Source organism: Vipera ursinii (assembly GCF_947247035.1).
Source record: "Vipera ursinii genome assembly, chromosome: 3".
NCBI lineage: Eukaryota > Metazoa > Chordata > Lepidosauria > Squamata > Viperidae > Vipera > Vipera ursinii.
The window spans coordinates 21,458,454-21,482,580 of NC_139516.1; the positions used below are offsets into that span (position 1 = coordinate 21,458,454).

General features: G+C 38.2%; 1 protein-coding gene across 1 annotated transcript in view; it reads left to right on the plus strand.

Annotated features, from left to right (window-relative positions):
• PREX1 (phosphatidylinositol-3,4,5-trisphosphate dependent Rac exchange factor 1) overlaps positions 1–24,127 on the plus strand; it is a 222,180-nt gene that overhangs the window by 87,338 nt on the left and 110,715 nt on the right. Inside the window, exons 2-4 of the mRNA XM_083358786.1 lie at positions 12,420–12,491; positions 17,897–18,019; positions 21,378–21,482. Of these exons, the coding sequence (XP_083214912.1) occupies positions 12,420–12,491; positions 17,897–18,019; positions 21,378–21,482 (300 nt within the window). The remainder of the gene's footprint in view (positions 1–12,419; positions 12,492–17,896; positions 18,020–21,377; positions 21,483–24,127) is intronic.

Here is a 24,127-nt window from a genome sequence, read left to right on the forward strand (position 1 = left end):
TAACATATTCTCATTTGCACATTAATAAATAGTTCTTACACAAATTAACCCACATTAACCCACAAAACTTTCTTCCTCTTCCTCTGTAGTAAGTTGTCCATTAATTCCAAATTAAAAAAAAAAAATCTATTACCATACATAGCATCCCAAAACTTTTTTTTTTTTTTTTAAAAACACAACTACCACTTAACTATAAATATTTTGTGGAAGTTCCATAGATTTCTACTGGTCTTATTTTTTTTTCTTTTTTGAGCGTTTTAAGGCAGCACGCGTCACCCTCTGTTCTCTAAGATCATCCAAAAGAGTTGCAGCTTGAACTCCTCCTGTACCCTTCTCGTCTATCTGTGCACCTTCATCCTCTTGATGTTCTCCTTCTCCAGATCCCTCTGCAGCTTCTAGAAGTGTTGATGGGGTTACTTCCAAGACATTATTATAAAAATCATGCGCTTGCTTCACATTACTCAAACAGTATCTTTTGCCATCATACATGAAGCTCAACCCAACTGGGATCTCCCATCTGAACCTTATATCTCTTTGCTTGAGCTCTTGCACAAGAAATATAAAATCCTTCCTTCTCTTTAAAATCTTTGGAGGAATTTCTTTTAAAACCAAAACTTGTTGACCAGCAACCACAACTTTGGTATCGTAGGCAGCTTGTATAACTTCATCTCTAATTTCCCTTTTTACAAAATAAACCACCACATCTCTAGGCAACTTTCTCTGTTTAGCAATCCACGAATTCACACGGAACACTTTGTCCATACCTTGTTTTAATTCAGATGCTGGATGGTTCAATACTCCCTCAAAAGCCTCAGAAACCAGCTGCTTTAAATCTTCCTTAATATTCTCTTTTAGGCCTCTAATTCTCACAGCAAACTGCATCTGGTAAAATTGGGCCAAGCTCTGTTCACTGTCAATTTTGTCTTTTAAATCTTCAATTTCCAATACTTTTGCTTCTAATAAAGCATTCTTTTGAATCAAGTCTTGCACTTGATCATCCAGCACCTCCACACATTTAGCAACTTTTTGCACTGAGGACAAAATGTCTACCTTCATTTCTCTAAGTTTCTGTTCCATCCTTTCTTCCATTCTCTGCTCCAATTTCTCCAATTTCTCCTCCATCTGTAGAAATTTAACACCCATTGACTCCAAAATTAACTGGGTATGTTTTTCAAGATCCTTCGATGTCAATACATCAGGAGAATGCAACGCCTGCAGCAATGATTGTTGTTGCACCGGAGAATTTCCAGCACTCCGAAAAGTTCTAGGGGGAGGTTTCGCCGCCATCTTTTACTTACAATTGTGACGCACTTTCACTTTAAGTTTTAAGCAAAGTCCATCAAGCTTGAGAGTAAAATAAAATCTTCTTCATCTCTTCATCTTTCCCTCTTGTACTGCTCTGCCTGCTCTTTCCCTTTCATAGTCTCTCCTTCAAGCAGGGATGGTCGCAGACGCCTGGCTCTGCTCCATAAAGTCCGGAGCAGAGACGCTGGTCAGCTGGGAGCAGCCCAGGCTACGGGGGAGTTCAATCCTTCGGCCGCCCAAGCTCCAAGCTCAGGCGGCCCCGGCGAACTCAACCCCCACCTGGGGGCTCACCCCCTCCTCTTCTCCCGAGGAGGGGGCTTCAGATTCGCCCGAACAGCTGATCGGCGCTGTTTCGGGCGAAAAAACACCAGCTGAGCCGCGGGCAGCCCGGGAAGGCTCCCTCCGTCGCCGCGGAGCCACCGGAAGTCCACTTTAATAGATTTTCTTATAAATTGGATCATAACGTCTCTTGGCCGTATATGCTGAGTTTATTCTATAAATCTTGTTTATTGCTTTAGAGAAGTCTACTTTCTCATTATTAAACCATTTAGTCATTTCTGTTACAATTATATCACTTAAGTTATGAATTTGTTCAGTGATTCCTCTGAAAAACTTCCTTCTGTTTCAAATCCAGTAACAGTAAATATTGTTTAAGACGGTCTAACCTTGTGTCTGTCTCATCCATTCTAATCTGTATATTTTTAACATCTTTACTAATAATTCAAATTTTGTATCAGATTTTTTTTTCATTCATCTCTTTTATTGTGTCATGTAGCATAGAAAACTTTTTCTCAAATACTTCCAAAAGAAATTTGGTGCTGGGCTCATCTGAATCATGATTTTTGCCAATATCTCTCATACAGACAGTTGCTGGCAGCAGAAAAGCAGGCAAGAATACTTTGATTAGGCATAATGGACTTGATAGCTATATAAGAGACTGGAAAGTTTGTGGACTTTGAAGATTAGTGCAATGTTTATCTCAACCTATTGACTGCTTTTTCTTTTTTCTTTTATGTATGTGTGTTTGCATGTGTGTGTGTGTGTGTGTGTGTGTGTGTGTATAAAAGGGAGGACAAACTGCTTTTTCTTTTCTTTCAGCACTCAGCTAGGTGGATCCTAAATGTTAAATTTAATTGATCACTTTTTCTTCCTTTTTTGTACACTATTTTTTGTTGTTAGGGTTGAATGTATATTTTTGTTTTGTTTTGTTTGTTTTACTGTTCTGTATTTTATTCTCTATGATAAAACAATAAATTTTATAAAAGAAAAAAGTACTAGTTAGTCAATTAGCAATAACTCTTTATTAGATCAAGTGATTCATCAATTGATGAATTTATTATTATTGATAAATACTCCAGTGGCACAGGTTTAGAACATGTAGATGGCTTGAGTCCAGCGTTCCGTCCCAGTTAGTAGCTCAAAGCTGGTGTTCAAGGATTTCCAAGAAGGGTAATGGATGTACCACAAATTCCTGGCAATTTCAGAGTGTTGCTTTCATTCCATTCAGGAATATTTTTCCTCTTTCCATTTCAAATAAAAGCCCTGTTTTATGTGAACTCTCTGGCACTCAGTTGAGCTTGCAGCTGTGGCAAAGGTGCTCGCAAAGGCTAAATTCAATCCAGCATGCAAATTAGGAACTGAAGTGTTAAATCAGATATTTGCCTTGGACTGTGAGTTCTGATGGGAACTCTGTGGTTGGTAGGAGGTTCTGGAGTTTAACTGAGGTTGAGAGGCAGAGAGAATGTCCTTTGAGTAGCATCTGAAGGAAGCAGTGAACTCCCACATGGAACAATAATTATATTGCTTGGGATGTCACAGGATAATCCTTGGTAATGTGTCTTACCTGGGATATACTATACGTTATAGTTTTCAAAAATGATTGAGAAAGTGTAAAGGGAAAATGAAATGGAAACTTAAACCAAATGGGGTGATTAAACAATTCAGTGCATTAACATCTGGGGCTTTGCAGTTAAAATGCTTTTTGTATTCTTTCTGCTGAGTTTGGATAATCATATTTTCTTTCTAAAATTCATCAGGCGAAAGGTTCAGTCTACAGAGACCTAAAAGTGATGCTCATATAGCTCAGAAACAAAGAGGTCTGCTTCGAAAAATAGAACATATTCATTCATATACTTTTTGACAGTCAACATGCTATGTTGAGTCTGCTTTTCATACCTGGTGCAGAATTGCAAACATTTCTGACATTCAGGCAGTAAATCAGTTGCCTAGGGAAGGAAACACAAATCTAGCTTCTTGAGGAGGGTTATAGAGCAGGGTGTCCAACTTGGGCAAATTTAAGACTTGGGGACTTCAACTTTCAAAATCCCCAACCTGCTGGGAAATTATGGGAATTGATGTCCACAGGCCTTAAAGTTGCCAAAGTTTGATTCCATTGGTATGGAGCATGCATTATTTTATGAAATGGAAGGAGTTGAGGTAGAGCTTGTACATTTTTGTGAGAATTTCTCCACTTTTTCCCCATGCTTCAAGTACTGCCAAAAATAGTGTTTAGTCAGTCAGTCAGTCAGTCAGTCAGTCAGTCAGTCAGTCAGTCTCTCTCTCTCTCTCTCTCTCTCTCTCTCTCTCTCTCTCTCTCTCTCTCTCTCTCTCCTCCCTCCCTCCCTCCCTCCCTCCCTCCCTCTATCTATCATCTATCTATCTATCTATCTATCTATCTATCTATCTATCTATCTATCTATCTATCTATCTATCTATCTATCTATCTATCTATCGTGTGTGTGTGTGTGTGTGTGTGTGTGTGTGTGTATTGGTATTAGTATCTTTCAGGCAGCTTGAGCTGCTACCTGAAATTGACAAGACCTTAATCAGTAACATACTGAAGATTCGTAAGCAACTTTAGCCCATTGCTGCCATTGCAAAACAGTCTATCTGATGGTGGAACAAATACATGTAGAACTGAATACTTTTTTGTTTTTGCAGTTTTTCACTCTTAATTTTTGTTACAGATGTCAAGAAAGTTAAACAGTTAGTGTGTCCTGCTTCCACCCCAGCCACCCCCCCATGTCCTCCTCTGCCTGTTGAGATATCTGGTAACCATATTTTCACATCTCTTTTTGATGTGTTTATATGCAAGATGGGCCAAAAGTCAGATTGCAACAGTTACAATCTGTTCTTTAATTTTTTTTAAGAGAAAATGTTACTGAGGAATATTCTATCCTCATTTGTCATACGAGTAAGAAAATGTTTAGAAGAAAAAGGCAACCTATTCAAACATTTTATGTAATTTATAAGATAAATTGTCTGGGAGGTCTGATTATTGGTATACTCTGTAATCAGTTTCCTAATTATAGCTAAATGTTGGACCATTGTAATTTTTTAAAGTCATTTTAAGTGATTTTAGTCATTTTTCTATGTGGTAAATGAAAAATATAATTGTAGATCGCATTATTTCTGAAGTAATGTAAGGTGTGTATTGCTGAATATTTACCAATCTGAAGGAAATGCTTTATGTGCTAAAAAGCTATGTGTGAGGGAGATGGCTTTTTGTCCTAGGTTTTTTTTTTTTTTGGTGGGGACAGAACGGTGGCTTCTGTGTTATTCATAACCCAGCATGATATGAGTTGCAACTACATCTACTGTAGTGGTATGTAAATTGGCTGTTGCGATTCAAGTATCACAATAATAATGTCATCCGAATCATTATTTCTGCGCACATTGCATAAGACCAATTCCAAGCTGGCACCAGTGAAATCACAAAGGATACGAAATCACAAAGGCACCTCCGGTTAAGACATCAGAGTTGGTGACCAACAGGGGTTTCTAGAATGAGGCCAAATCTAAGGGAATCCTGGAGCTGGTAGATTCTTGATTAGCATTTGATTGTAATGTACACTAGCAGCTTTCTTTCCTGTTCAATTTCCCCTTTATGTTTTAAAAAAGAATGGCTTGATTCTTTTCCTTGACCAAAAGGAAGCTGGCATTTGACAATGCATGTGATAGGATTGTATTTTTGTAAGAACAGGCATTCTAAGAAGAAATGGATGCTGGAGTATGACTTTCTTTTGCAAAGGCAATGCAGGGTATAAAGAGGAGGTAATATAAAAGAAGGAGCACAGTTCTACAGTTAACCATCTCCAGTTTTTCTTGGACAATTGGCAACTACCTACCTTTTATCCTAGAATAATATGAAATTTGCTGGAGCAGTCCTCCTGATTTGCAAACACAAAGTGGGTAAACGTGATTGTGAGTAACAGATATTCACATGCATGTTCAGGAGCAGGACCAGCTCCCCCCTCCCCCCCCGGTGCTCCTGCAGAAGGGCTGGCTGGCTTCGGCGTCACCTGGGCAGGACTAGCCGTGCATCTGCCCAGCGGCACTGGCGGCCCAGCCTTCCTTCCTTCCTTCCTTCCTTCCTTCCTTCCTTCCTTCCTTCCTTCCTTCCTTCCTTCCTTCCTTCCTTCTCCCTCCCCCCCTCCTTCCTTCCGCTCTCTCTCTCTCTCTCTCTCCCTTTCTCCAAAGTCCAAACTCACGTGTCCTCCTTTCCCCGCTAGGCTTCTGCAAAGCGCAAACGGATGCCGCATCCTACTTGTCTTCTCCAAACTCACACCCACCATTGCTTCCAAAGGCTGTCTGTTTGCTCACTCACTCTCTCGCTGCACTCCCGCCAAAACCTGCTCCTTTTATATGTTCCCTTCTCCCTGCCCGGGTCTCGCAGCTGTTCCCACGAGAGCGCTGCTAGATTTGGTTTCCCTGCCCTCTCCAGGTCCCACTAGTCAGGTGCACGTGGAGAGGGGGAGGGGAGCATCCCTCTGGCACATGTGCTTACAGAAAGGGCTCTGCCTGCCTAGTCTGGCACACGTGCCATAGTTTTGCCACCACAAGACTAGACAGTCACTTGTCTGAAATGGTATAGGTTCTCCTGCTCGAGGAGGGGGCTTGACTGGAAGACCTCCAAGGTCCCTTCCTATTCCCTTCCTATTTAGTGATCCCTAAAAAAGCCCAGTTGCTGGGAAATGATTAGGCCTTGTCTGCAATTGCAAGAGAAAAACAAAAGCTTTGCGAAGCATCTGCCACTTAGTACTGTACTTCCTCTTTTAAGAGTTTGGCAGATACTTCCCTCCTTCCCCAAATTATGCCAGGCCAAACTGGACATGGCAGAAAGCATATAAGATTAATTATAGGTAGATAAGAGATTGTTATTGTAACTGTTAAAACCAGAGAGATGAGGTTTATTTTTGTTTTACTCCTCAGCCCTGAATAAAATAGAGATTGTCCTCTTCATCTAAGTATTTGATGAACAATTTCCTACAGTCAACACTTATTTTCGGTGTGTTTCAGAGTAACAGGCAAATTTTCCTTTTAGTTGTGGCTAAGGATTGTAGGGATGCAATTGTGTAAATAGTGTAATGAAAAACTGTATGCATGCAGCACTCTTCTTTAAATGCAGTATCGTCATCATCATCGTCGTCATCATTCATGACTATAATATTTTGCCATTACAGTTAGATCTGGAAAGATGTTGAGGGTGTTCCCTGAGCCCCCACCCACTGCAGCCAGAAAGATTTCTTCACCAAAATGTTATGATCAGTGGCTTTATCAGGAATACATTTGAAATTTAATTTAATTAATTTAAATGTAATGTAATGTAATGTAATTTAATTTGTGGGCCACCCGTCTTTCAGTGATTATGGGCAAAGCCCATCTTCAAATTTTATTCATTCTGCAGTGTTTGTGTGGTGAAGAGCTTCTGCAAGCCATTCTTTGCCAGTTGTTCCGATAGAAGTATCCACAAGATTTCATAGCAGTTGTGATTAGCTTTTGAGTAGTGGCTTTGAGGCTTTGTTTTGAATGATCTGCGCAGGCTTGTTAGAGAGCAGCTTGAGATGAGGACCAGACTAACAAGTGTATTCAGGCTTAGCTTGGCTTATGCTGCAATTTGCCCTTTTTACCCTTGAGCATTGTGGCTAAAACACATTACACAAACAACATTGTGACTTAACGTGATGGACTTAGTCATCGTTGGAAGAAGATGGGAACTCAAGGGTGGCTGGGAATGGAAAGGAGGCATGCCTGACTGAAATAATGAACAGAGCAATCCACACTAATATGTTTTCTTGCACATTCTTCTTGAATCCAGCTATTTAAACATCTTTGAGGATTACCGTAGTATTCCCAGTTTTAATGAACGGCTTTAGAAGGATCTCCTGAGATCTGTCAGTGTCTGTCAGGCCCATTCCTCAACAGGAAAGTCTAATGCAGTTTGTATCCATTGAAACTCCTCCAGGTTGCTTGACCATAACATGTAATTTCACTATCACAAGGAATTTACTGATGTTACAAACAGGAAAGATTGGTCCAGTTGTTGGCAAGGACTGGAGAACATGGACTCTTGGAAACAGCAGGAGCCATCTGCACTTGTCAGTCTCCCTGGCTTTAAATCTGCACTTGTTAAGAAACCATTGTTTGATTTTAGCAACCTCTTTAGATTCTTTCTGTGGATGTAAAAGCCATTACTGGTTTGAGTAGAGATCTGCCATCACTTAAGTGTCAGCAAATCTTACTGGCTTCAGTGCCACTTTTGTACAGGGGCTTCTGGGCAGAGGATTTGAGCCTTTCATAAGAGCAGGGTGGAGAAAAATTCCTTTGTAGCTCCTGTGAACTGGCAGTGTGCCGGAGAGTTTCAAAGGGAAGTTCCAAAAACATAGGAGGGCTCTTTTGTATGTTTATATCAGATGAAGAGAGTGTGCTTTTTTTGTAGTGAGTAGGTAAATGCTGGATTTAAGAAATAGATTATCAACATAACTGCACTGAAGTATTCCCATTAAAGTAGTACTGACAGCTTTTTTAATGGATGCAGGTAGTCCTCAACTTACAACAATTTGTTTAGTGACCGTTGAAAGTTACAAAGGCACTGAAAAAAGTGACTTATGACAGTTTTTCACATTTACGACTGTTGCAGCATCGTCATGGACACGTGATAAAATACAGATGCTTGGCAACTGACTTTCAATATTTATGATGGTTGCAGTGTCCCGGGATCATGTGATCACCTTTTGTGACCTTCTGACAAGCAAAGTCAATGAGAAAATCAGATTCATTTAACAACCATGTTGCTAACTTAACAACTGATTCACTTAACAGCTGTGGCAGGAAGGATCATAAAATGGAGCAAAACTCACTTAACCAATGTCTCAGTTAACAACAGAAATTTTGGGTTCAATTGTGGTTGTACGTCGATGACTACCTATTTGCATGTGCAGGTATGTGCAGATTTAACATTGCATCAAAGCTGAGTACCTAAAACAGAAAACTTTATTCTGCATCATTGAAACAAACTTATCTGACTGATTGTGATAGCTAATTTGACAAATGAGGTGTGGCATATAGATTTCTCACTTTTTAAAAATATTACATTTTTTCTTATTCCATTTCTGCATCAGTTTACAGTATTGTGTAAAAAAATTCCATACAGTGCAGAATGTTGCAGATAAAATTTAAGGAAGTGCCAATTATGAAAGTTCACATAAGAATGTATGCCCCATCTCTGGTGTGGAAAATTGTTTTCCAAATGCTTTGAATTTCTTCCAATTTTTCAATGTATTTTTACATACGGATGAATGCTCTTGCAATTTACAGATAGGCCTGTGGAGCTATTTTATATTTTCTTTTAATAATTCGAACAGACAAGAATGTCTTCTATAGTTAATTATCAGGAGTGACAAGAAAATAGTTGTACAACAGTTCATACCAGTTTTAAATAGAAAAGCAGTTTGCCTGTTGTGCTAATAGGCTATAGAAAACATATTCAAAATGTTGCCTGCTGCCTACTTATCTTGTAGCAATCTAGCATTGAAGCTTAAGAAAATAACCACATCATGGCAGACTGAGTGGTTCATATTTCAACTCAGCCTCTACTATCTTTCATTTCTCATCATCTGTTTCTTCTGCAAACTGGGGATAAACTGCCTTACCTTAAACATAAAGTTTACAGAGATGCTTTGAGAGATTTGCGTATCTAACTAAAGCAGCAAGTTCAAGTATTGGAAAGCTCTTTTTAAATTTTTCTTCCTGGTCACTTAAGAAGCTTCCATGTGAGATTGTTCAATTGTAGCCATGGTTCATTCATAGAAATTTATGGAGGCCGAGAAATGTCATTTCTGTTTGGAACCCACTTCCATTTCTCTAATTCTGCTTTTGACAGAAACTCAGTGAAGAAAGAAAATATATTGTGTATCTGTGAAATGTCTTTATTTGACAGGTCAGCTCTATCTACCCAACTAGTTCCCTGCTTGATTTATATGCTGCCCCGTTTTTTTATCAAATTGAACACCCAAAGTACTTTAAAACCACATAAAAATAAAAAATAGGAAAAACAAAACAAAATATTTTATCCTTGGAATTTTTCCTTTGTATTTTTTTTAAAGTTAAAGATTACATTTTAGTTGAATTATTTGAATTATAGATATTTCTCTTCGATCTATGCCTATTTTGCTGAAATAGGGTACAACAACAACTATAGTTATTATTTGTTGCTATGGCTGAACTTCACTTTTCTTTTCTTTTTAATATCTTCAGAAAACAGATGATTTCTGTGCTTTATAAGGCTTAAGCTCTGGTCTATGTTTCTTGGCCTTGATAATCAGGTATCATGCAAGTTGTCCTTGATTTAGGTTTTTAAAAGGATACAACAGAGAATTGTATATCTTCTCTTAAAGATTTGTCTAAATGACCTAAAACATTTTACACCTTATTAAGATATTACTCTGTAATATTGGAAAGCTGGCAGTCATGTCAAGAAAGTTAGAAAGAATAAGTAAATATTACATGTGGGTTACAGCAGCCAGTAGATTTTGAAAGAAAACAAGCATTCCATTGACTGCTATAAATCTTGTATATAAAACTTACACAAACCACTAATTTTAACATTTAAGTTAATAAAAATAGTTTGGCTGTCATGGTTCCCACAGACAGAAAAATATAAAGCAGAATTCCAGGCTTGCAAGTTCCTCAAAGAACATGTTTATTGATATAAAGTTATCAGCACGTCAAAAGTGAAACCAAGTCTGAATAGACACGTAACAATCCGGAATACAAGTTAAGAAATCCCACCCCTAAAACTATGCAAGCTACTATGTTCCCCAGTACATCTTCTTGGCGGGCTTTTCACGAAATGCTCAGTCTGCAGTCCCGGGAGCAGGTAAACCCCCCTCCCTCCTTGCTATGTGTCAACTGAAAATGAGTAGGGAAAATGGCTGCAGCCATGCTCATTTTCAAAGTTGACAGTCGGGTATGACTGTTTTACAGAGTTACGACCATTACAGCATCCCCATGGTTACAAACCTAAAACCTGCAGTGATTCACTTTAACAACTGTGGTAAGAACATTCATAAAATGGAGCAAAACCCACTTAGCAACAGAAATTTGGGGCTCAGTTGTGGTTGTAAGTCAAGAACTACCTGTATATTAGCTAGAGCTGACATTGTTTTAGAATTCTATGTTGTGGTACTTAATGGCCCTTATCCCAAGATCAGTTGAAAAAACACAGATCATGATTATACAAATATTTCCAGTTTAATAATATATCCCACTAGGCATTTGATCAACTAGATCATAGTCTTCTTTGGAACAACATGGATGCATGGTCCCACTACCAGATGGATTCACAGTTGGCTGAACAACTGTGTGGTCTTCAGTGGATCTGTGGTCACATGGAATGAGATATGGTATCTGGTACCTCAGGCATTGGAAGAAGTTTAGTGAAGCAAATAAGAGCTTTTGATTTTATTTCAGTATTTGGGGATTAAGAATGAGAAGAAAAATGAGGAAAGTGGTACAAGACTAGGATGCATCTTGAGCTAATTCTGCAATTCTTTTAATATTTCACATTATATTCTGCACCAGTCAGAATGAGACACTGTGTTTTAGGGAAGCATGTCTAGATAAACTAGAATAGGTACAGAGAAAGGTAGTGGTGATGGTCATAGATATAACAGAATTTTTTTTAATTTAATCCATGCTTCTATATAAGATAAGACACTGGAAACTTGAGGAGTGGAGTATATTCGCCTGGGTATCCTTAGATAAGATAGTATTGTTCTGGATGTCACATTATATTCTTCAAGAGAGCAGAACAGTAATAATAATTTTAAGTTTCAAGGAAACAGATTCCAGTTAAAATACATCTTAACAACTGTACAATGGAGGTCAATTACTACTGAGAGAAATGATAATCTTTTTCTTGGATGTGCTCATATATGATATAATTTGGATTCCTAAAAAAGGATTGGACTAAAAGACACTTTCAGCTTTCCCAGGTAGACCAGTTAGGAAACATGACCAGAAGAGTTAATTCTACTTTATTTTAAGGTTACTGTAACTAAATCTTGCAAGTCTCCCTCAGTCTCCTTTAGAACCTGAGAACGTATGTATGTGTGTGTGAAGGGTATCTCTTCTGAGTCTCTTCCTCCGCCCATTATGTAGCTGAGGGATATGTCCTCTGTTATCTGTCTTTTCCCTAGGCAGCATTTCTTTGACCGGTCTCTCAAGGTCTTTCTCATATACCATTATAGGCCTTTTCCAGTTCTGTAGTTCTGTGTTGATGCGGGGTAGGGAGACTACATTATAGGATTTCATAAACACATATGTATATGTTGGTTTCAGAATGTCCTTATTTTCCACACTCTGTTTGGTTAAGCACTTCAGTTCTTAACCTCTCCTACCCCCCCTAACTTGACACAGCTATTTTTTGCCTGATGAAATCCAGACATCACACCTCCCTCATCAATGCAAACAGTCACGTTTTTATAGGACTAAAGGGAGCTTCAGAGGGGTTAAGCAAACAGTAGTTTCCTTTGGTGTGCCAATGGTGCCAATTGTCTAAGCAAAATTAAGTACCACAAGTGCTTCTGAAGGAAATTGCTTGTTGTCAGGCAAGCTGCAAGCAACTTGAAAGAGATGCTTTTATCAAAATGTGTGGAGTCCCAATACCAAAATGTTACAACTGATGATTTAAATATGTAAAATGATCTCCCTTTTATCCCAGAAGAATCCCAGATTTGTATCTCATGGCTCATGCTGTGAAATCCTGAAGATAGAATAAGCGAAATTACTGAAGGATCAGCTTGAAAATAATTATCTTTTTTATTTCTCTGCAGGCCTTTCTGCATCGAATAAGACAAAATGCTGTGGATAAAGCTGAGAAGTATATAACAGAGGAAAATGTCAAGGTAATGCTTCTAAAATATGTTTGGGTTAAGACTGAGATAATGTGAAGCCCAACATCAATTCTTTTAATGGCATTGCTTGGATTGCCACATTACCTTAAATGAACAGAAACTGCATAATACTACAAGATAGATTTAGGTGAAAAACAGCAGGGAGTATCTTTTCTTTTTCACCTGTTTAATTGAAAAGTCCAATATTGTGTCTTACAAAGAATGAAGAAATGAATGTGATGACCACATGCAGATCATAAGATTCAGGTCCAACTTCAGTCCCTAAATATTGTTTCTTCTAAAACCAACAGAAGGTTTAGTACAGTGGTGGCGAACCTATGGCACACGTTTCACAGGTGGCACGTAGATCCCTCTTTGTGGGCACGCGCACCATCACCCCAGTCCTAGGCCTTCATTTGGGTTTTATAAAACTTTTTCGCTTTAGGCCTCCACTGCTGTGTGCAAAAAAAAAAAAAGGTTTAATAGATTCAATTTCAACTTCTTGTGGGAAAAAAAAGATCTGGCAAAGTTGGAATTGATTGATTGTACATTTTAGTCCCACCCAGTCTGACGTTACCACCGCAGCCACGCCCACCCAATGGGCCACACCCACCCAAATGGCCATACCCACCCAATGGGCTACACCCACCCGGCACCCGATGACACATAAGTGGATTTTGAGTTGCAGTTTGGGCACTCAGTCTCTAAAAGGTTTGTCATCACTGGTCTAGTAGTTGAATAAATCTATGATTTTTACTTACAATCTCCATTCCTTTAAATTTGTTGTTCAATTCAAAGGCAAAGTACCTCTGACTTGGAAAATTAGATCTTTGTATTTTTCCTCCTTGCTAAATTCTTTCATTTAATAATAATAATAACAACAACAATAATAACAACAACAACAATGACGACGATGATGATGATGATGTTGGAAGGGATCTTGGAGGTCATCTAGTCCAACCCCCTGCTCAGGCAGGAAACCCTATACCATTTCAGACAAATGTTTGTCCAATCTCTTCTTAAAAACTTCCAGTGTTGAAGCATTCACCGCTTCTGGAGGCAGGTTGTTCCACTGGTTAGTTGTTCAAAGCAATTGTGCAAGTCCTTGATTTTTTCACCCAAGGTCTCTTAGTCCTCAGCAAACAAAAAAAATCAGTAGTGAAGTTTTTGTTGCTCTTAAATGCTGCAAATAAAAAGTTACTGATATTTCTGTTGTTTTATGCCAATTAATTTATTGCCTGTCAGGCTTCTAAATATATCTATCTTACAATCAAATACTGCATTTAATTAATTTGCTTTTCTCAGCTTATTAAATATGTTTACTCCTAAAGTTTCTTTGGGCTTTTCTCCAGATGCACAATGATATTTTTTGTTTTATTTTCCTTTGCTGAATTTCCTGGGAAGATTTTGAAAGGCAAAAAAGAAATTAAAGATCTGAAGACAGGTAGTCCTCGCTTAACAACCATTCATTCAGTGACCATTTGAAATTATTAACAGTGATGAACATACGGAACGTACAGCTGGTACATAAAGTTACAGCTGTTGCAGCGCCCCCACGGTCATGTGATCAAAATTCAGGTGCTTTTGCAAGCCCACCTACATTTTAACCCAGGTGGTGTGCTTAAACTCCCCCAGCTGGCCTGTCTCCAATCCATCTCTGCTCTTTTTCCTGTCCTGTACTCTGATGCCCTGAGCTCCATCCTGCATCCTTGCCACCTGCAATTTGCCACTCCTCCTGGCCTGTTCCCCTGCACTTTGTCTTGCACCCCCCCTACCCTTGCCATACCTCCTGACCCTGCCACCGTGCTCTCTGGCCTGTCCTCCACTGACTCTGCCATGCACCCCTGCACACGCTACACTTTCCCATCCCTGCTGCTCTACTGTTCTGTCTACCACCCTCCCCCACCCCCATCACTGACCCACCACCCTATGCTCTGTCCTGCAGACTCACCTCCACTTCAGCTCATCCCGCTGACCTGTCTCCCCTTGTCATTTCTGCCCTTTGGGCTGCTGTGCGCCCAATAAGCTTCACTAATTTCACTGGGATTTATTTCTACTCAATAAATAAAAGTTCAGGATTAAGGCCTTCTGCAGTGGGGTTGCAGCCTTTTATCACATAGCTGGCCTTTCTTCAGTTTTGAAATGGTTCAAACAATATATTTAATTTGGTTTACTCTAATTAGAACTATAGCAGTGGCTTATCAAATTATATTTGCTACTTTATTTTCAGTCCTTTTAAGCACTTCTGGCTAATACTCTTTTTTTTACTGATGAATAGTATGCCTTTGCTATTTTACTATTGACATTTATTATTTACTCAGCTTTATGACTATAAAATTAGTTCTTCTATAATCATAACTAGTTTATTTTTTATTCTTTGAGTATATAATTGGCGTTTGAAGTATTTGTACCAAATGAAACTACTGGCTGCTAGTGTTAGTTGGATAACGAATGAATGAATGAACCTTTATTGTCAAAGTACAACCATGTATACATTGAGATTGGCTCAGCCTCCCTTCGTGCCTCCACCCCCAACTTACAGTGACACAAACCCTCCATCTTATTACACCATGTGAGCTAATTGCACAACACACCGGCCTCGCAAGTCAATCATGCATAAAGTTTATAAAATTATATCCCATTCAAAAGCCTAACAGCCCATGGATAAAAGCTGTTCTTCAGTCTGTTGGTACGGCTGGCTATACTCCTATAGCTCCTACCTGATGGTAGGAGAGTAAAGAGATACCGTCCAGGGTGTGAGTCATCCCTGAGAATTTTCCTCACTCTTCCAAGGCAACGAGCCCTGGCGATGTCATCCAGTGGTGTTAGGGGACAGCCCGCAATGTCTTGTGCTGTGCTCACCACCCTCTGTAATAACTTCTTAAAGAAAATGTGCTCTTTTCTATTTTGTAATTATATTTTTATCCAACCTATGTGTCAAGTAGCAAAGAGCATTACAAATGACTACCTTCCCTTAAAAAGCTTCACAAGTCTTTATTTTGAACCCTTTCAAACCTAGAGAAATTTAATTGTCTAAAATCTTCTAGCTAGGTTCATGGGTTAAATACTTGAACCTGTGTCTCCTATTCATAATCCAGCCATTAAGCTAAATGTTTTTAGATTTATGGAAGACAAGTCTGTAAATTACTAACTTTGACAGGTAAATGAAACCTTAGCATATCAAACTTTCTTTGAATACTTGCCATAGAAAGAATATGTGCCTTTACAAAATGTTTTGTAATATACAGTATCTACTAGGAAATAGACAGCTGAAGATCATGGGCATTTATGAGAGGGAAGGACAAAGGAAGGAAATAATGCAACTTATGTGCTTGATCCAATGTCAAGGTGTAAATACAATAATGCTGGAATTTGCATGTTGACATCATTGTTCATATATTGCCATTTTGCTGTCACTGCATGTCAGGCCAGGTGGTGATTCTTCCAAGCTAAGTTCTTGACATACTGAGACCCCCACTATCTGCATCCATAATATACTCTGTGAACTATTAGGGAGAGACTGTCTTCACCCTCTTTCTAGCCCAGAAGATATATGGGCTGAGTTGCCTCTTACTCCTCTGGAATGAAGGCCTTCCCTCCTGGGAATCCACCTTCTCACTACATTCCATCACACTGTGATTTGCTGCTGCTGCTGCTGAGACCATTCATTAAGATGCTTTCTACCACTTCCAGCACTGAATAGCATGCTAAGTACAACACTGATTATTTTATGACTTGGTGAGTTGTTGAACATAGAGCATATGGTTATCTTTAGGATTCCATGTCTGAGACTCCGTGCAGTCTGAGCAGAGAATAACATAGTTCTTCCTCACTAATTTCCTTATGTTCGCGTTGATGCTTCCAGGGTTCACATTTGTGACTTTGGCCTAAAGCCTTTATATGCCTTTCCAGAAGCAGATAACTGGTTACCTATTGACTTAGAATGTTAATCTAGATCACGGGTGTCAAACTCAATTGTATCACATGACGTATTGTGAAGTATCACAACACTTTTGCCTTTGCGGAGCTGGGATGTGTGTGACCTGCACGTTATTTATACGGCCCATGGGCCATCAGTTTGACACTCGTGATCTACATGAACCCTCAGTCTACAGAGAGGTTCTTCTATGGTCACTAGATTTCAGTACTGTAAATGATGCAGAACCATATGGCTTCTTCCTTGCCAGAAATTTTAAATTCAAATAACTGCTACCAGTTTTCTATCTTTAAGTTATAACTGAAAAGGAAACAGCAACAAGACAAGTTAAGTTTAAGTCTTTGGAACTTTATGTGCAACCTTTCCAGTATTACTTAGTTGTCTCCAGGTAGGAGCATGAAGTATGAAGCAAGCAGCTAAGAAGAGACAATAGGCAGCACATACCAGTTGGATAACTGAAGTCTGTCAGATCCCATTAATATAGCTGCCTCTGCTGTGTGGCATACTTCATGCTGAGAAGAGCATTAGAGAGCTTATAAGCTTTAATGAAGAAAGAGATTATAACAACACCAGTTGGACAAGATGCCATAAGGAACTCATAATGTAGTGAAGTTCTAGTTTAGAATAACATCTGAACTGAGCAACGGTGATTTGCATTCTTCTGCCAAACTAGAATTGAAACAGGGATGAAGTTAAGTTGATTTGTAACCATTAGTATTGGTAGCTATGCTTGTTTAGGATAGTGGGTCTCATATAACTACCATTCCATCTTAGAAACTGATATTGAAAATTAGCAATAGATAATAGGTTACTAATAGTGGTGTTGCATAATGGAAAATTGGGGAAAAGAAATTGCATTTTTGAATGTTTTCACTCTGTAATTTTTTAAAACTTTGTATGTTCTCCCATAGATATACTTAAGATTAGTGGAGTTTGCAGGAGTGTGTTGTGTGTCAAATGCAGCAAGATGGTGGATATGTCATCATGTGCATATACCAAAACCAAATGAGTGGGGATAGAATTGTGACACACTGATATCTTGCCTGTTTGTGACACACACACACACACACACACACACAGACACACACAAAACACACTGTGATCACCAGTGCTTATTTTTTTTCTTTTTACTATGTTATTAAACCAAAGGGTTGAACTTTTCATTTCAATACTCTGACAGGTATATCTTCATTGCAGAGTTAGTGAAAATATGAGTTATTAGGGATTTAAAACTTTTACAGTATGATAATCTTTCTTCAGATGTTGTGCCAAACCATAGTTAATTAAGTTTCCTAGTTCTTGCATAGCCTTTACTCTGTGTTGTTTTCTAATCTTTCAATTAAATTCTAAATTGTTTTATTATGAAATATTAAACAATATAAAACAAACATAACAAGGATTGTTTCAAAATGGGTAGAGGGGTAAGAATCTGCAAAGCTTTCACTGGCAATTATTACTGGATATTTTTTTTATGTTACAGATTTTATTTTCCAATATGGAAGATATACTTGATGTTCATAATGACTTCCTGACTGCTTTAGAATATTGTTTACACCCGGAACCTCATTCTCAGCATGAACTGGGAGATGTTTTCTTAAAATTTGTGAGTATAATACATTAAAATATTTTCCCTGGGTTGTGGCCAGACTCGGAAATTGTGTATCTTGATGCAAATTAACTATATTGGATTTGGCAATCAAATGATTTCATGAGATACCAGAATTGATGTAAGGTTCCTTTAAGTAGACCAAGCCTCATTTCTTTCACCCGTTTGTTTGGAAAAACAACACTGGGTTCACATCTTATTCTAAGCCCAAATAAAGAAATCCCACCGGGTCAGTGTGTCTGCAAAAATGGGTACATTTTGTCCCAATTATCTGGAGGAAGGACTGCCTCATATATGCAGTTTTTAGTCTCCCCCCCCCAAAACTGCAGGGAAATAGGGAGAATTTTTGAATTGACTTATATAAAATCCTTTTACATCTTCATATCCATTGCCTTCCCTATCCTAATGCAAGTCTATATCTTTTTTAAGAGGAAAAATCTAATTCTGCAGAATTTTTCAGATAATGTCAAAATAACTTAATATGGTGTCCATTCCTTCATTGTTTAGAAGTCGAAGTATCGCCCTTAAAACACCTCCATATATTCCCCTAACCTTGGCTCACATATGTCTCATCAACTGTTCTTTATGACTTCTTTTGCATAGATTTATTCTTCTCCTTTTCCTTCCATAGCCAATTTTTCCATAATCTGATGTCGAAATAGGTTTTTCTGTCTTCACCTGCTTTTTCTAGCAAGCAGGGTACAACTTGGGGATAGCAATAGACCACGATCTCTTTAGGTACTAGCCTAGACCTTTGCACAAAAAAGTACCTGTCAGGAATCAAACATCCTGACAACCAGGTTGTTCAGTTCTGTTAGAATAAGAAATCTTATTTCATATTTAAATTAATAACCGCAAAACCTTATATTATGTAGTGATTGTATCCATGTATATAAGTGGTATCAATCCTGACAAGGAATGCATTCTTAAATATGAGTTAATGTATTGCAGATACTAAACTAACTTATATGGTGGTGTTATATGTGTTAAATGCACATGCTGTTATTATATGCATTTATATGCTTTGAAACTTATATATATATAGAAAGTATAGATTATTGATGGGGCAATATCGGGATAGTTGAACAGAAGACAAAGAATTGAAGAAGATAATGAAGTATCAAGATCTGGAAATCAGTCTGGAAATAAACTGGCTATGGTGGTCCCAGTGTTTATAGGCATACTGGATGCCATATGTAAAAATCTTGGATGACCCTTAGAAGATCTGTATCTTGGCAAAATTTGCCTCTGTCAATTGCAAAATGCCACACTGCTTGGTTTTGTGCTTGTACTATGCTGATACATTACGACATCCTAGGTTCTTAGGAAATCTCAGTGTTACGAAGGCCAGTACTAGTTAAGACTTTACATTGTTGTGAACAGTGAACAATAGTAATGAAAATAATAAATAATATTAACGCTGAATATACAGTACATGCAGTGTATCTGTATCAGGAAATGGGCTAGCTGTATATTCCTGTTGCCTACAAATGCCTTCAGAATTGCAATTACACATGACCGTCACATACATAAAGCAGTTCATCCAGTGACTTTAGTAATGTGGTAATATGTGTGGTGGTCTTAAGTTACAGGGTAGCCTACTGAAAGAATTTGCTGAGCAAGAAAAGATCTATTTTTAAAGAGTTGCAATCAGTGATCATAATATGCTTGATTATGCAGGTTCATTTTTCTGAGGGTTGTGTCTCTAATTATGTAATTGATAGTTTCCTCATCCTATGAAGAAACTTCAATGTCCACTCAAGAGAGTAAATTAAATACTTAAAGCACTAAGTAATTTTAAAGCGTGGCTTTCATTCTTGTGGTCTTGTGCATGAAGGACAGCTGGTAAGACATGATGAAAGCCCTCTGGCATCTTTATAATTATTGAATATATTGAACTGTGGTTTGCCAGGAGATGTCATGATCTAAATATAATCTCTAAAAATATGGCCAGTTTCACAGAGCTGCAATCAAAATCAACAAAACAACACTGGGTGCTATTTCTCAAGCATAAGGTCAGCTGCAACGAGCTCAGCGATATTAATGGCAACAATACTAAAGAACTAAGTCTTATAATGTTTTCCTTGTATGAATTCCCATGTACTGTATACTCCATCAGGCACTGGGGCTTTACTGACCCGTATTAGGATATATCCTAAAGCAATCTTCAACCTGGTGCCCTCCAGACATTGTGTTACAATTTCTGTCTTCCCACGAAGCACAGGTATTAAGATTATGTAGGATTATGGTACAAATTTAGCTGTCTGCTCTCTTGTGAAATATACTTTTTTTAACCTCTGCTTGTAGCTTCTTTCTCTGATTCAGGTCTTTAGTTCTAATTCAAATTACAAACAAGGATGGGAAAACGTGTTCCAGATTTATAGAAGGGTCTAGTTCTAATCCTATACTGTAAAATGGGTTGCATTGTGATTTAGATCAGTGGATCCTAGCACAATGTGGATCGACCTACACGGACTTGTGGTCTGATTCCTAAGCCCAGACAACTGAAGTTATCAAGAGGCAGTCCGTTCCATACCCATGTTGCCCAAATGGGCTACTGAAATATGCTCTATGTAAGGTTACTCTTGAAGAGTATCCAGAAGCTGCAGCTGGTGCAAGCAGCTCTGGGGAACCCTAGGATGGTCATATAACCACCAGTTTGCTTCTGCGTCCAATTCAAGGATCACCTTTAAAAGCCTTCCTGGTATGTGAGAAATCCTCTCATCCCAGTTACATCAACCTACTTCTCCTGGTCAGACAGTAGTATACTGTGTATCTTGTCAGTTAAAGTTATGTTTTTGGTGGGATCTAGGAAGAGGGATACTTTGCCATTGCTCCCCTGCTTTGGAACATCTTACTCCCTGAAGTGGCAAACCCCCATTTTTCTGGCATTCTGGAAGAGTGTTAAGACCTTCCTCTGCCAATGCAGCCTTGGGAATGGTTAGTGCTTGAAGACGCTTCCTCTGCCTTGTTAACTTTTTAGCCTTTTTAACTTTAGCAGGGAAGGAGTGAGCCTAACTTCAGGTTGAGAATGTTCCACAAGGAGGATGTCACAGCAGAGAAGGCCCACCTCACAGAACCTAACCCTAACCCTCATAGAACTTACTAAACACAGGTTTTGTTTGGTAGAATCCATAATGTGCCTTCCCTGCCAGATTAAATGATACAGACTGATGTAATGATGTATGAACTCAGTATTACAGGTAACATTACCAGTCTTTGGGCTGCAATGCATACCCCATGATATACGTATTTATACTGCTTTGATGGAAAGTTTAACTTACATTGATTTGGAATAAGATAGTAGAAAGTAGAAAGCTTTAATTAACATAAATTTCTTTTCTCATTCTCACAGAAAGACAAGTTCATTGTATATGAGGAGTATTGCAGCAACCATGAAAAAGCACTCCGGCTTTTGATGGAACTGAACAAGATCCCTCCTGTGAGAGCATTCCTATTGGTAAGGATCAACGGTACTATAAATTTCTTTGTTATGGACAAGCATAATACTCAAAAGCCCACTCCAACACTCAAAAGAAAGGTAGAGTCATAAATGCCCCAGACTGTGGAAAAGATTTCTGTTAAAAAAACCTGTAAATACTGTTCCCTTGACACCCAGTCTCATTAGCACTAGCAATTAAAAGCATTAAAGACCAATTCTGTTTTAATTATTTTTTTGAATACCATTAGGGATTGGGCCATCCAGATCTCTGGGGCTAAACTGTTCTATGGGGATGGATTAAGAATGAAGAAATGTTGTTTCCTGGCCTCCTCTTGTACTGACACATGTGTGGAGGGAGGAAGTTTTAGGATCTCTAATCAGGAGGCATACACTGAACAGATTGCGTATTTGAATTTATTATTATGCTTCTATGCTGCTTCAATCAGTTGAAGCTAAATCACTTATTAAAGCATACTGAACATAAACTATTATTAAAGCTTACATATTAAAATGCATATTAAACACATACACACACACACATAATGAGACCATAATAAAAATAATAAGAACCATTTATTACCAGAATCCATCAATGATTTAACTTATATTCATTAATTCAGCTCTTCAGTTCCCAAATATTCCTTAAAAAATTTAAGACTTAATTATCTTCCTGAACTTTCATTTTACTTGGGTTCAGTTTCAAATGTTCTCCCTGTCCAGACTCTCATAACCTCCACTGCTATATTTTGTACTAATTTAGCTTCTGGTTAGTCTTCAAAGGCAGCCCTTTGTAGAGCTCATTGTATTAGTCCATCTGAGAGGCAAAAAGGCGATGGGATGAGATGCAAAATATGGAAACCGAGAACCTTTTCAATTTGCATCGGGTCCCCTTTACTGTTTCTCTCCCCATAAAAGCATTTATGACTCCTAGTGCAGACCTATCCCAAAGGTGCTTTTTCCAAAAGGCAACTGGGCTTTCTTGGTTTCTCTTCTCATCCAAAAAGTGACGAAGCTTCTGAACTGAAGAAATTTGGATGAGAAGCAAAATATTTTCAAGCAAAACCCAAAAAAGACCAATTGTTTAGGACAATTATGACTTGGATGATTGAGAATCTCCATAGACACCTATTTTGTTTGTCTTATATCTATGTCTGCATGTGTTATATCTATGTTGCATTGTTGCCAGTGGGCATAAGCTTGCTTACTTATGCTGTATGAAAGCTTTCATTTTTTTTGTCTCAAGTGTATTAATTTACATCTTTAATTTGAATTATTGAGAGGAAATCTGAGTACAGCTGTTATTCCAGCACATTTCCTGAATTTATAAATTGGATTGCCAGGAAAAAAATATCTATATCCTTATTCATCATTTTACAGGCTCCTTCTTTGGTGTATAGGTCAAACTTTAAAGTACCAGAATGAAGCCACCTTCCTGGCTTTGTCATTGGCCAAAATTTCACAGGCTGAGAAGATTTTGGGGTTGTGTTACATTGCTTTTCTTGAAAAACATTTTAAATAGTTACATGCGGTATCTATATGGAAGTCTGATCTTGTGACTTGGTAGTTCCATATATAGCAACAGCACTTAGACTTATATATTGCTTTACAGTGCTTTACAGCCCTCTCTAAATGGTTTACAAAATCAGTATATTGCCCCCAACAATTTGGGTTCTCATTTTACCAAACCTGGAAAGATAGAGGCTGAGTCAACCTTGAGCCAATGAGAAGTGAACTGCTGGCAATACTCCATTCTAACCACTGTGCCACCACAGCTCCTCCCCTTTTCTTAATTTCCTTTTTCCTATTTCTCCACACATGTTATGACCAGCATGATCATAACACAGTAAAATGAGAATAATTTAAAAAATTAAAGAGACATCTGTCTGAGTGGCGTGTTTTTGCTACCTGAAATAGTGATTCTGCCTTTTACAAGAAAGATCTTTGATCTTTCTTGTAAAATTGTCAAATGTTATGTGATTTTGGCATCTCAGTCCTAGGCTCTCACATGCAAGTTTTCATTTCAAAGTGGCAAAAACCTGTAAGATTTTTTAATTTTAAAACATTATTTTTAGTTAGTTTGGTGGTTGTGGGTCTACAATAATTACCTAGGGATTTATGGATACCTCAGTTCCCACGAATGCCTTCTTGCCCTAATTTAATGAAAACTTAACCCAGAGGTATGCAGCTTCCTTAACTGGAAAATGAACATAATGAAGAAAGATGTAGAGATTTCTTGGAACAAAATAAAAATAATTATATTGTAAAATGCCACAGCAATAACACCTGCTACAAATTACAATGATGCTGAAATAATGACACATGTGGAAAATGTCATTCCCTAAATGCCCCTGTTATAAATTTGCATCCCAATGTTTGACATAAATATGTAACTTTCTGCATTTGTGTGATGATGCCAACATTTAAGTAATATCATTCCCTTCACATTCTCCTTCTGCAGATGCCCATGTATTATAGAAGTGTATAGCATTACACTAAGGGGCATTGTGGAATCTGTATTTGTAATTGTAAGGAGTTATGATACGGCAGAGTTTGAGAACCTCCGATTTAGAAAAAATATAAAATGTAAAAGTGAATAAGCTTGATTTATGATTTTTTTTTGCATGTATACAGAGATGAATGTTGGCTATTGTCTGCAGTGCTAG